Below are 14567 nucleotides of genomic sequence, written 5' to 3' on the forward strand. Positions count from 1 at the left end.
TTCCCATTTGTCACAGACACAAAAGGTAATTCCTTTGAGATAGAATATAATCTTTAGCTCTTATTCTGCACCAAAAAGTCCATAGGAATAATGACCACTTTGGAAATGACATTTTCTTTTAATAATTATTGAGTCATTCTTAAGATAGTGGAATATATATATGGGGATATACATTTATCCTCAGAGTTAATTAATTAATTTCAAATTAAAAATTTAGCACATAGTAATTGTATGTATTCATGGCAAACAATGTGAGGTTTTGATGTATGTATATATTGTGTAATTATCAAATCATGATAATTAGCATATACATCACTTTAAACACTAATAATATATGTGTTGTGAGAACATTCAAAACCCTCTCTTCCAGCTATTTGTGACATATAATGCATTACTGTTAGCTGTGATCATCCTACCGTGCACTAGAGTAACAGAGTTTATTCCTCCCATCTGACTGTAACATTGTACCTGTTCGCCAACATCTCCCAATTCTGACCCTTCCATGCACCCCAGTGTGTGGTAACCACTATTCTACTCTCAACTCCAACATCACTTACTATAAGGAAAATGCAATTCAAAACCACAATGTAATACCACCTCGCCCAAGTTAGAATGGTGACTAACAAAAAGACAAAAAATAACAAATGCTGGTGAAGATGTGGAGAAAAGTGAAATCTTACACACTTTTAGTGGAAATGTAAATTAGTATATCCCTTACAGAAAACAGTATGAAGATTCCTTAAAAAATTAAAAACTGATCCAGCAATTCCATTACTATGTATATATCCAAAGGAAATGAAATGAGTATGTCAACGGGACATCTGCACTCCCATGTTTATTGTAGCACTATTCACAACAGCCAAGATATGAAATCAACCTAAATGCCCATCAACACGTGAATGGATAAGGAAAATATGGTACTTATACACAGTGGAACACTATTCAGCCATAAAAAAGGAATAAAATTCTGTAACTTGCAACAACATAGATAAGGCTGGAGGATACTTTGCAAAGTAAAAATTGCCAGGCATAGAAAGACAAATATCATATTATATCACTTACATGTGAAATCTATCCTTAGATTTAAGGAGCAAGCATGCTATCCCAGGCAAATGATACCAGACTTTCTCTTGGAATATACATTTCCATGGCTATTGCTGGGAGTCTGCTACTTTAAAAGAATCTGCTGTAATATTGATGGGAATATATTTATATACTGCAGCCTCCAAAGATAACTCTTTCTCTAAACTGCTTTTGTTCTCGTGTGCTGATGCACACTCTTTTGCCCTCTATCATGTACACTCTTATATTATTCTAGAATTATTTTGTAAAAGGTATGATGTCTTTTTTAGGAAAAACAGAAGCTTTTTCATGAGCAAGGAAAGCAATTTTTCTTCATCCGTGGCATTAGCACACAAGTGCTCATGAAACCACGCTGACTAATCTAGAGAATACGTTAAGTGAATATATCTAGAGGACAAAAATCTTTCAGCACAAGCAGATTGTACTTTCCCTAATATAGAACATATTTTTTCTATGTTTTTACACAAAGTCACTCATGCTTAAAATAGGATATTGGAGAGGGGCCGACATGGATCCTTTTTGAGGGGGGAAGCCACTCTGAGGAGTGGAAATATGAAATAATACATCAAAGCCAAGTGATCATAAATGAGCACATTTCCTGATTTTTCAGTACAGTATATTCCAGGACATTTTTTCCCCCAGAAGTGTAATGGAATAGCTGATAATCACAAATAATGCTCTGTTTGAACTTCAGGATGTTAGAAGGGTTTTCCCTGAAAGCCCAGAGATATACTTTTGGTGCACATCAAAGAGATACTAAAGATCATCCAGGGAAAGTTTGAGGAGCTAAAACAAAGCTATCAGGGTGTTCTCATTTAATTTCTATGTGGCCAAAGCTATCATTCACTTAAATACTATGTAAAATGTTCACAAATTATTAGATAGTTGTCTGGAAAACAGAATACAGTCTTTGAGCTCGCTTTTGGGTTCTGAAAGGACAAGAGTTGCAGAAAATAAAGAATGAGGAGGATTTTTTTTTAGAATAAATCACAGAAGCACACACACACACACACACACACACACTCACAAACACACATTCCAATAAATAGCTGCTGGAGAAAACAGCACACGGAGTGCTAAAACAGATCAGTTAAAATACATTTCCAGAGGTTACAGATATTACACATGTTCTACCATGAAAATTCAGCTGGTGCACATGGAAATACATTTAAAATCCCACACATTTATTAATTTTGCAAATACTGTGCAGCATTAACAGAGAATCAGACATGAATTAGATAACATTCCCTGGCCTCATAGTATTCGTAACTATTTTACCTTATGTTATTTTATTTTTTTCTTGAGACAGAGTTTCGCTCTTGTTGCCCCAGGCTGGAGTGCAGTGGAGCGATCTTGGCTCACTACAATCTCTGCCTCCTGGGTTCGAGCGATTCTCCTGCCTCACCTCCCGAGTAGCTGGGATTACAGGCGCTTGCCATCACACCCAGCTAATTTTTTGTATTTTTAGTAGAGACGGGGTTTCACCACCATGGTGGCCAGGCTGGTCTCGAACGCCTGACCTCAGGTGATCCACCCGCCTCGGCCTCCCAAAGTGCTGGGATTACAGGCGTGAGCCACCGCGCTCGGCCTCGTACTTACTTCGAAAGTACATATATAATAAAACACAATATGACATCTGATATGGGAGCAACATGGGGAAGGGAATTTAATATTCTTGAGGGAAGGGAGTTTATGGAGGATAGGAAATATGTGTGGTTTGTCTTGAAAAAAATTAATTGAGGAAACTATCATTAGAGGAACAAATGTCATTTTAATCAAGAGGGAACACACGAGTAAAGATATGGAAGTGTGAAAATGCATGCCACGTGATGATGCAAGAAAATGAAGGTGCGCTCCCCGCTGAGCCTGTGTGGTCCAGCAGGGGCCGCTGCAGGAGAGATGTCTGGAGAGGACCAGGCGGGCTAACGCCCTGTATGATGGGCAGATGGTGGACGGTAAGGGAGACGCCATACATAAATGTGAGCAAGGAGATAATATGTTCACTGTTATTTGTTCTAAATGTATTTCTTGTAGCAGAGTAGAAGATGGAGAAGAAATGGGAAAGTTAAAATACACTTATTGTTGACAGAAACAGGCACTGAGCAGGGAAGTTGGGGACTAATAAACAGGTGCATTAGATTCAGAGCTTCCCTGAGAGATGCAAGAAGAAGGATAAACTCCATTTCAGGGCACTGTCTTGATTAGAATCAGCATTGCTGGACTGAGATCCTCACTCATGAAATGTGGTCATATATTTCATTTATTTGTTGTTTAATAATAATTATTTATATAGTGCTTGCTGTGTGACAAGAAGTATTAATTTGTTTTTCTCCCTTAACAAAAATTAATGCAACCATCTGCCTTTACAGATTAGATAAGTGCAGAGGGACCTAGAGGAAGAAAAGGCTAGAATTCAACACAGGCAGCTAGGTTCTTCACCACACACTCTGCTTTCCCGCATACACAGATTATTTAAGAATGCCACCCCCAGTTGTCCTGTATACAATGACATGGCTATTGGCATCTTTCACTGGAGAGCATTATGGTTATCAATACTCTTAATGGGATGTGGATAATTTTGAAAAGAACAACATCATCTTGAAGCAGCTATTCTTCATGTATTGAAGCAATGACCACTAGAGAGAAAAAATGAGTAAGAGACTACTCCAGAACTTACAGGATGATCTTCCCCAAAGCCACGCTACTAGGAGACTGTCTGATAGAGGAAGAAGTTTGATCTCCACTCCTTCCTGAAGTGCTTTAAGAGCTAAAAATGAGAGACCGAATCATGGGAGCAGCTGCAGGTTGGTGCTGCAAACCTAAAACAGCCCCACCGGCAAAGTCTTTACAGATCTGTGGACCCAAATTGTTTAGATATCGAAAATCACCTACATAATTATTGGTCTCAAATTTTAATATAAACTAAAGACATGAACTCTTCTTCTTTCTTTTTATTAATGTAACATCATTTGTTTCCAAACTTCGTTGACTTTGCATACCATTGCACATAAATAAAGGAATGCATGTGATATAGATACTGTATGAATGTATTTTGTACTTTATAAAATATACACCAAACATAATTTTAAAGGGATGATTCATTTAAAAATGATAAAAGTAAAATATTCTTCTTCTCTGACTGATGGACGATTCTAGATGGAACTTTTTACAAAATCCACATTGGAGACTATTTGCTTAAAGGAATTATTGAAAAGCAATACTTCCTAATTGCCTAAAAGGCAACATATTTAAATTATTAATTAGCTATGCTTTCTGCAAATCAAGAAAATGTTTATGAATTTGCATGGGTTTACTCTTTAAACAAATCTCACATTTAACTTCTCTCACATTTAAACTTATTAAGAATTTGTAGTTTCTTAAACATAGGACCTAGGTTGGAGCTTTATAAAAGTAGAATATCATCCATTTTCTACTTAAAAGTTAAGGCCTTTTTAATTTATATTCTAGTCTTTCAAAACGTACAAAATGTATTTTCATGAAACTTTAAAATTTAAGGTCTCTTAATTTTGAAATATACTCACAATATCAGATATAAGAAATGACAAACTACAAAAAGTAGGCAGAGATAATAAAATGGACTGCAAATTTTCTTGCAAGTATCCACAGTATTTCCATGTTTCAAGTGCCAAATATGATTTAATTTGTTTTGTCTTATACTGTACTGCATTGTAGCAGTAGTGTACTCAATGTTCTTTTATGCAAAGTGCTTCAAACTGCATCTTATCATTTACATTCCCATTCCTGGATTACTTTTGATCATGGCCTTTTCCTTAACTAAATTCTAGCCATTATTCAAGTCCTGGCACCAGACTCCCTTCTCCTTGAAGCCTTCTGAAATCATTCTGTTCAAAGATGAGTCCTCACTTTCCTGAACACATGGATTCCATTAAGTAAACATTTACCCCAAAATTGATCACTATTGTCTTTTGGCATCACATATAGTGACTTCAGCAATATTTAGCTATATCTCACATGAGTGATTTAATTTCCTCTTCTATATTGTTATCTCAGTAACAGGTTGTCACTCTTTTCAGTACTAAGGATTACTAATTTACAAGAGCTAGTATAGTAATAACAGTATTACCAATTAAATAAATCTTCTGTATCTTAATAGAATTTGAGAAATATCCCAAATCAGTACATCAAAACAATTTTGTTTACAAAAAGCTTTTGTAAATCTTTCCAGCCTCTGAAATCCAAAATAAACCATTTGTTAAATAGTATTTTGCCACTGTCCAATCTGTACCATACGAATGTCATGTGTCCCATAAGTATCTCATTCACACAAATATCCACTGGGTTTCAATGAATGCCTTACTACTCAAGACATAAGGTTGCACATTAATGGAAATAGAAGACTTGCTACATTTAAAATTAAGTATGCAATTAAAACCAGAAACGGGCCGGGCGCAGTGGCTCACGCCTGTAATCCCAGCACTTTGGGAGGCCAAGTCGGGCGGATCGCGAGGTCAGGAGATCGAGACCTTCCTGGCTAACACGGTGAAACCCCGTCTCTAATATGAAAACACAAAATAAAAAAATTAGCCTGGCATGGTGGCGGGCGCCTGTAGTCCCAGCTACTCCGGAGGCTGAGGCTGGAGAATGGCATGAACCCGGGAGGCAGAGCTTGCAGTGAGCCGAGATCGCTCCACTGCACTCCAGCCTGGGCGACAGAGTGAGACTCCATTTAAAAAAAAAAAAAAAAAAAAAAAAAAACCCAGAAATGAGACAATTAAAATTTAAAATACAAAGCTTCTAGAACATTAATTCAATATTTAAAAATATATGAACCAATAAGTGCTAAGTTAAAAAGATGAATAATTTACACACTCTGACCTTATAGTATTCAGTGTAGCACATGAGACAGGTTTGTAAACAAAAAACTGCCTTGTAATTTGATGAGTATTAGCATAGAGATATATTTAAAATGTGATGCTTAAAGCATTAAAAGTAGAAACATAAGAATAGAAATATAAAAGCAATTTATTAGTTTTCTGAAAAACCTTATATTTACATTCTGAACTTTGTACCAACAGTGATAAGTATTTTTAAATATATATTTTTTCAATTGTTTTAGAAGAAAATAAGGAGTTACTTTCCACAAATTCATGCAAGAACTGTAAACACATGACATTACACTAAAGTAACAGTCTTCACAAGGTTAAGAACTGAAGTCTTTCCCTAGTTTGATTTTAACACTACCAGAGGTAAGCAGTTATGGTTGGTTTTTGTTGAGTTGTTTATATACAATAAAAAAATGCTTTAAACCTTTTAAACAAATATAAAACTTTTTAAGCTGCATGTATTTGTATTTTGCCTGAAGAATGAAAACACAATACTTTGAATGTTACATATTTAGTAAAAATAAAAAAAAAAAAAAAAAAAAAAAGATAGTTTTTCTTCCTAAGACGGAATGGTTATATTCCCTGGGGGCCCACATCCATGCACTATTGAACTGTAAACTTGAATGCTCTTTATCATCCTTGAAATACTAATGTGCCACTTTAACTCATGCTGAAATGTGATGACAGCTCTACAGAGAATCTAAATTGCTGTGTATTAATACTTAAATAATATTGAATTACTTGAATACTATCAGAATCATAAAATCATAGAATTTTAGGGCTGAAAGGAACCTTAGATGTCTTCTAATTTATTACCATTTATGTGAAAAGAATTCTTTCCAACACTTCCACTACCTGAAAAGTGCAGAGTTGGTGGAGAGGAGCAACTCAATTATATTCAATATGCTCCAGTCTTCCTAAAGAAAGAGTTAAAGTCCAAGGCTTTCCATGCACAGTTAGGTTTTCTATCTTTTGCAGAAGGAGAATGTAATCTGGAAGGAAAAAGAGCCCATCCTCCTCTCTCCATTTTCTGCCAAAAGCAGAATTTCCCTATATAAATTGGAGCCAAGTGTTTCCCGCTTATATTCTGTTTTCCCTGTTTGAAAAGCAGAAAGCTCTGTACTCACCTCCTCACAGGCGGTTCTGAAATCCATGTGCTGTGGCACCACAAAGGATGTCGTCTGAAAAGACACAGAAATGGTAAGCCATTAGGCACAGCATGGCATCTAAGAGAGAACACTAATATAGTGGAGGAAATCGCGAAGCAGAACTTGTGGGAAAACTGTGTTTACAACCACCTGTAAGGAACAAGAGCTCCAGGGTATACTGAAGAGAGGAAAATGAACAGATGAAAAAAGTCTTAATCCCCAGCTTTTAGGAACTATAAATATCCTGCCATCATTCAGTGTGACTGAGTGTGCATTTCCAGGCACCTTTCCACCCCGCCAGCAGGCATTCAGACTCCATGTATCATCAGATTAACCTCTTCTCGCTCATTCCCAACATGCATTGTGAAACCTGAGTTTGCAATTGAGAAAGAAACTTCAAAAAGAGCAATTAAAGGTTGCCTTTCATATGGTTATCTCATGAAAAAAGGTTGACTAATCTCTCTCTTTTTAATTAAAAAGCTACATGCATGAATAATTCTCTCTGGAACTTGAAATTTTATTCACAATATGATGTAAGGAAGCAAGCTATTTGTCAGAGTGAATAATATTAAGAAAAATCAATGTATAAAATATCTAAAATAGATTCATCTATGGTCACTATAATACCTAAATGATGAATGTAGATTTAAATACATATAGATGTTTTTGTAAAATTATTCTGGAGTGTTTTGTTTTCATTACGTGATACACCTAACCAAACTAAGATATGTCACGGAAAGTTGACACCCAGACACTATAAAACAAAGCAATGCAGAGCCAAAATATAATGGATAAGTAAATGAGACGTCAAAGTAAGATGAATGATTAATTCCAAAATAGAAGACTCCGTACTCCTCAAAATTACTCCGCATCTCAGCCTTTGGAAGAGTAAACTATTATATCCTTCTTTGGCATTTCTTTTTAATTATACAAGATTAATTAATGCTTTATCAGGTAAGTGTGGCAAAACAGAGTAGGAGGTATCACCATGCTGTCACTGAACTGATAGATTATTACTATTGACTTTGAAAGAAAGAGATTAGCCATCATCAGTAGTAACCAAACGCATCATATAATCTATTAAATATTTCCCCTAGATAAATCTTGTGGATTGTAAGCGTCATTAATATTAATGAAATTTTTATTACTAACTTAATTATTTTTCAAAATTGCTCTTAAACATTTTATTTGAAGAACCTGTAAATATCTTCTTGTCTCTAACTGTGATGTAAAGTTATTCTTTTACTACAAAAGAAGGAAAATTTTGATATGTATTGATTATATAAAAACAAGAGATATCTGGAATCAATTTCTTGCTACTAAAAAGCAACCAGAGAAATAGACATGAGGATACTGAACCATCTAAATATAACCTCATATTTGTTTCATATGCTGAATTTAATTTTAATGCATACATTTTAAAATTTTAATTATTTCATAATATGGCACATTTGAGCAGGTGCTGTATCTATACCTTCTACCATTTTTAGCACATCTTCCTTTTTTTAACTCTAATCTTCTATTCTTTTTCATCAAAACATTAGGTGATAATATCAGTTGTTTGTTCAGAAAAATAATTCATATATAAGCACAGAGAATTTCTACATACCGTTAGATAAAATATATAGGAGGTAACTTATTTGGATTGAGTTCCTCAGGCTCTACTAGACTATATCAAAATGAAGTTACTCTTGCTAAAGCTTCACATCACCAAACAGAAAGCAAGATGATTATTTGACTTTTCTAAAACATTGGGAGAGGGAATAATAGCCAAAGAGCCAAACAGGCCAATTTTATCTGGCATTAAATAAGTCCCCTCTGCTTTAACCCTAAAAGGAAAGTAACTTTGTAATGAATAATTGATGTTTTGGCTTTTACTCTTTCTTCAGTCCTTTCTGCATATAAATCCCACCTCCAGGGCTCAGCTCATCAGAACACCTTGTCTAAATGTTTAAAGGAGATGCTGCCATGATTCATAAATCACAAAGCCAATCCAATCATTTTGCTACAATTGTTGTAATTTTTTCTTCTGACAGTTCTCCACTTCCATTTTTCTCTACTGTTAGCATCTTATATGATTATGTCACATTGATTACAATTAATGAAACATTATTGATACATTAGTACTATCTAAAGTTTAAACTTCATCTGCGTTTTCCTAGTTTTCCCTACTGTCTGTTTTCAGTTCTAGGATTGCTTCCAAGACACGTCATTACATGTAGTCCCCTTTTTTCCTTGGGCTTCTTTTGGCTGTGACTGTTTCTCAGACATTGCTTATTTTTAAAGACCTTAGCAGTGTTGAAGCATGCTGGTAAGGAATTTGTAAGATATTCTTCCATTGGGATTATTCTGATGTTCTTTTTAACTATTATAGTGTGGTTATGGGGTTTTGGAGGGGGAAGATCTCAGAAGTAAAATGCCATTTTACTCGACACATACACCCTCCCAAGACTGAACCAGGAAGAAGTTGAGTCTCTGAATAGACCAATAACAGGCTCTGAAATTGAGGCAATAATTAATAGTCTACCAACCAAAAAAATCCAGGAGCAGATGGATTCACAGCCGCATTCTACCAGAGGTACAAAGAGGAGCTGGTACCATTCCTTCTGAAACTATTCCAATCAATAGAAAAAGAGGGAATCCTCCCTAACTCATTTTATGAGGCCAGCATCATCCTGATAACAAAGCCTGGCAGAGACACAACAAAAAAAGAGAATTTTAGACGAATACTCCTGATGAACATTGATGCAAAAATCCTCAATAAAATGCTGGCAAACTGAATCCGGCAGCACATCGAAAAGCTTATCCACCATGATCAAGTGGGCTTCATCCCTGGGATGCAAGGCTGGTTCAACATACACAAATCAATAAATGTAATCCAGCGTATAAACAGAACCAAAGACAAAAACCACGTGATTATCTCAATAAATGCAGAAAAGACCTTCGACAAAATTCAACAGCCCTTCACGCTAAAGACTCTCAATACATTAGATATTGATGGGACATATCTCAAAATAATGAGTTATTTATGACAAAACCACAGCCAATATCATACTGAATGGGCAAAAACTGGAAGCATTCCCTTTGAAAACTGGCACAAGACAGGGATGCCCTCTCTCACCACTCCTATTCAACACAGTATTGGAAGTTCTGGCCAGGGCATTCAGACAGAAGAAAGAAATAAAGGGTACTCAATTAGGAAAAGAGGAAGTCAAATTGTCCCTGTTTGCAGATGACATGATTCTATATTTAGAAAACCCCATCGTCTCAGCCCAAAATCTCCTGAAGCTGATAAGCAACTTCAGCAAAGTCTCAGAATACAAAATCAATGTGCAAAAATAACAAGCATTCTTATACATCAATAACAGACAAACAGAGAGCCAAATAAAGAGTGAATTCCCATTCACAATTGCTTCAAAGAGAATAAAATACCTAGGAATCCAACTTACAAGGGATGTGAAGGACCTCTTCAAGGAGAACTACAAACCACTGCTCAAGGAAATAAAAGAGGACACAAACAAATGGAAGAACATTCCATGTTCATGGGTAGGAAGAATCAATATCATGAAAATGGCCATTCTGCCCAAGGTAATTTACAAATTCAATGCCATCCCCATCAAGCTACCAATGACTTTCTTCACAGAATTGGAAAAAACTACTTTGAAGTTCATATGGAAGCAAACAAGAGCCCGCATTGCCAAGTCAATCCTAAGCCAAAAGAACAAAGCTGGAGGCATCATGCTACCTGACTTCAAACTACACTACAAGGTTACAGTAACCAAAACAGCATGGTACTGGTACCAAAACAGAGATATAGACCAATGGAACAGAACAGAGCCCTCAGAAATGATGCCACATATCTACAACTATCTGATCTTTGACAAACCTGACAAAAACAAGAAATGGGGAAACGATTCCCTATTTAATAAATGGTGTTGGGAAAACTGGCTAGCCATATGTAGAAAGCTGAAAATGAATCCCTTCCTTATACCTTATACAAAAATCAATTCAAGATGGATTAAAGACTTAAATGTTAGACCTAAAACTATAAAAACCCTAGAAGAAAACCTAGGCAATACCATTCAGGACATAGGCATGGACAAGGACTTCATATCTAAAACACCAAAAGCAATGGCAACAAAAGCCAAAATTGACAAATGGGATCTAATTAAACTAAAGAGCTTCTGCACAGCAAAAGAAACTACCATCAGAGTGAACAGACAACCTACAGAATGGGAGAAAATTTTTGCAATCTACTCATCTGACAAAGGGCTAATATCCAGAACCTACAAAGAACTCAAACAAATTTACAAGAAAATACAAACAACCCCATCAACAAATGGGCGAAGGATATGAACAGACACTTCTCAAAAGAAGACATTTATGCAGCCAAAAGACACATGAAAAAATGTTCCTCATCACTGGCCATCAGAGAAATGAAAATCAAAACCACAATGAGATATCATCTTGAACCAGTTAGAATGGCGATCATTAAAAAGTCAGGAAACAACAGGTGCTGGAGAGGATGTGGAGAAATGGGAACACTTTTACACTGTTGGTGGGACTGTAAACTAGTTCAACCATTGTGGAAGACAGTGTGTCAATTCTTCAGGGATCTAGAACTAGAAATACCATTTGACTCAGCCATCCCATTACTGGGTATATACCCAAAGGATTATAAATCATGCTGCTATAAAGACGCATGCACACGTATATTTATTGTGGCACTATTCACAATAGCAAAGACTTGGAACCAAGCCAAATGTCCAACAATAATAGACTGGATTAAGAAAATGTGGCACATATACACCATGGAATACTACGCAGCCATAAAAAATGATGAGTTCGTGTCTTTTGTAGGGACATGGATGAAGCCAGAAACCATCATTCTCAGCAAACTATCACAAGGATGAAAAACCAAACACTGCATGTTCTCACTCATAGGTGGGAATTGAACAATGAGAACACTTGGACACAGGAAGGGGAACATCACACACCAGGGCCTGTTGTGGGATGCAGGGAGAGGGGAGGGATAGCATTAGGAAATATACCTAATGTAAATGACGAGTTAATGGGTGCAGCACACCAACATGGCACATGTATACATATACAACAAACCCGCACATTGTGCACATGTACCCTAAAGCTTAAAGTGTAATAAAAATATATATATATTAAAAAAGATTATTATTTGCTATTACATACAACATTGCTCTGAATGTTCTTGTACGTGTCTCCTGGTAGACAAGTGCAAAGTTGTTCCAATATATATACACATATTCATACCTAGGAGTAGAATTGTATAATACACACACACACACACACACACACACACACACACACACACACACACGGGAGCAGAACAATTGAATGCTTAACTTTATGTTATTTTCTAATAAATGATGCTGATTACATTTAAAAAAGCCATTTTCATCCCATTCAATCAAGGATACATGTGAGCAATACAACTTAGCGCTCTGAATGCTTGCTAACCTTATCATCCTGCTGATGTTGTGTTTGTCAGCTTTTTCTATTGTAAAGTTCTTTTTTCCTCTTCTCTCCACACAGTACTGGTTGGAGAGAGGTTACTATGAGTAGCTCACACCTAAGGAATTGGAGGCTATGCTTCCCATTCCTGAGGCTGACCTATCTACATAAATTATTTGAGATTACTTTGCACAGGAGACAGAGCTGCTCTCCACCATTTATTGATTGAGCCAATTATTTCTTTTAGGCCCTCTCTTCTGACAGAGCAAATAAATATCTGTGTGTATACTAACCCATGTTAGCATGCACATATCTATAGACACGTCTATATATAACCACCTGCATCTAGATCAAGCTGAGCAACAGTTATTAGTGATGTTCCACCTCTAATACCAACCACATGTGCTATTCTAGTCTTCTTTCTTCGCTTATCAGTAAATTTTTACTGTACAAGATTGATGAATGCTTGTTTAGGTAAGTGTGGTAGAATAGGCTGAGAGGTGTCACCATGTTGTCACTGATAAATTATTACTGTTGGCTGTGAAAGGAAATAGATTGTTCATTTTTAGTAGAAACTGAAAATGTCATACAATTGATTAAGTATTTCCACTGGATAAGTCTCTGACAGTGAGAAAAGTAGTTTCCAATAACCAATCATTCATGTGCTCAGTTGTGCAATCCCAGTATACCTGTATAGCCATAAGAAATGCTAACCCACAGGCCTGTGGGAAACAACTGTATCCACTAGAGCATAGTTTATTTTACGTTCATTCATATAGGCTGCACTTATTATCAAAATTACTTATGTCTACTCCAGCTATGGGTGGGGAGAAATGACCATATGCTAGTTTCTCTACAGGCCTCACATGCTTCCCGTGCCCTCTAGCACTTCTGCAATTGCACGAGAACAGTTTCCCCAAGAAGCTGCTGCCCCGTTGGCCTGGCCTTGAAGTGACACACACAGAGCCAAACTTCTTATATGACCCACAGAATGCAAGATTCATCCCAACTACCCTTACATCCCTGCCCAGGACAGAGCTGCCACAATCACATTGAAGACCCCTGAGTCAAATAAGTGCTTGATATTTGTGGTGGTGAGCTTTAGCTGCTAGGTGGTGCTGTGAAGTTTCTTTGCAGATGATATATATAATCAACTCACTTTAAATAATGGAGACTATTCTCAATAATGTGGGTGGGTCTCATCAAATAAGTTGAAAAGCCTCAGAAGCAAGCATGAGTTTCCTCTGAAGAAGAAATTCTGCCTCCAGACTGCATCATCAGCTTCTGCATGAGAGTTTCCAGCCTGCTGGGCTGATGTAGATTTCAGGCTTGCTGACTCCCAGTCATGTTAGCCATATACACAGTGATTCCATTACTCTGTAGAACCATGACTGATATAGATTTGGGTATTAACAGTGGTTTTAAAGGAACAGAATTCTAAGAATGAGTTTTTTGACTTGGTTTTGGGGTTTCAGGAATTGATTCTGTAATCTAATTAGATTTAAAGGCAGTAAAGACTCTATTTCCAGTATTAACAAGAACACTGGTAGTCCATGGCACAAAGAGGCAATACAGATACACACAATATCACCACTGAATACTACTACTCAAGTATTGATAAGGCAAGGTTCTCAGTGACCAAGTATTTGATAACTTAGAACAGTTCTGTCAAATAATGAGTGCAATAAGATTGGCTGTTTGCTCTTAACTATGGTATAGAAAGTAGAGAGAAAAAGGGTGATTTCCAATTTCTAGCCTATGTCCTGCATATATGACCTGAAAATGTGTATGCCTGTCTTAGATTATACCCTTATCTCCTATAGCCATGAGCCTGAGATTTCTGAACACTAAACCCAGTGTCTCATCCTGCTAGTCACTGAATTACATTACAAATTAAACCCCAGCTTAGCAAAGTTTCTTCTGTTAAACACAGACATTGATTGGGAAAAACAGGACTCTGAATATTGGAAGGAAGACATATATG

At 36.4% G+C, this 14567-nt stretch overlaps 1 protein-coding gene across 6 annotated transcripts in view; it reads right to left on the reverse strand.

Annotated features, from left to right (window-relative positions):
* The window catches only part of SNTG1 (syntrophin gamma 1), an 880400-nt gene that overhangs the window by 392085 nt on the left and 473748 nt on the right, over positions 1-14567 (reverse strand). For all 6 annotated transcript variants that reach the window (XM_055349267.2, XM_019032962.4, XM_055349266.2 and 3 more), the window contains one exon: positions 7076-7129. In XM_055349267.2, coding sequence (XP_055205242.1) covers positions 7076-7102 — 27 coding nt within the window. In that variant the 5' untranslated portion in view covers positions 7103-7129. The remainder of the gene's footprint in view (positions 1-7075; positions 7130-14567) is intronic.

The sequence above is a fragment of the Gorilla gorilla genome, chromosome 7 (genome assembly GCF_029281585.2).
Source record: "Gorilla gorilla gorilla isolate KB3781 chromosome 7, NHGRI_mGorGor1-v2.1_pri, whole genome shotgun sequence".
In the NCBI taxonomy this organism is placed as follows: domain Eukaryota; kingdom Metazoa; phylum Chordata; class Mammalia; order Primates; family Hominidae; genus Gorilla; species Gorilla gorilla.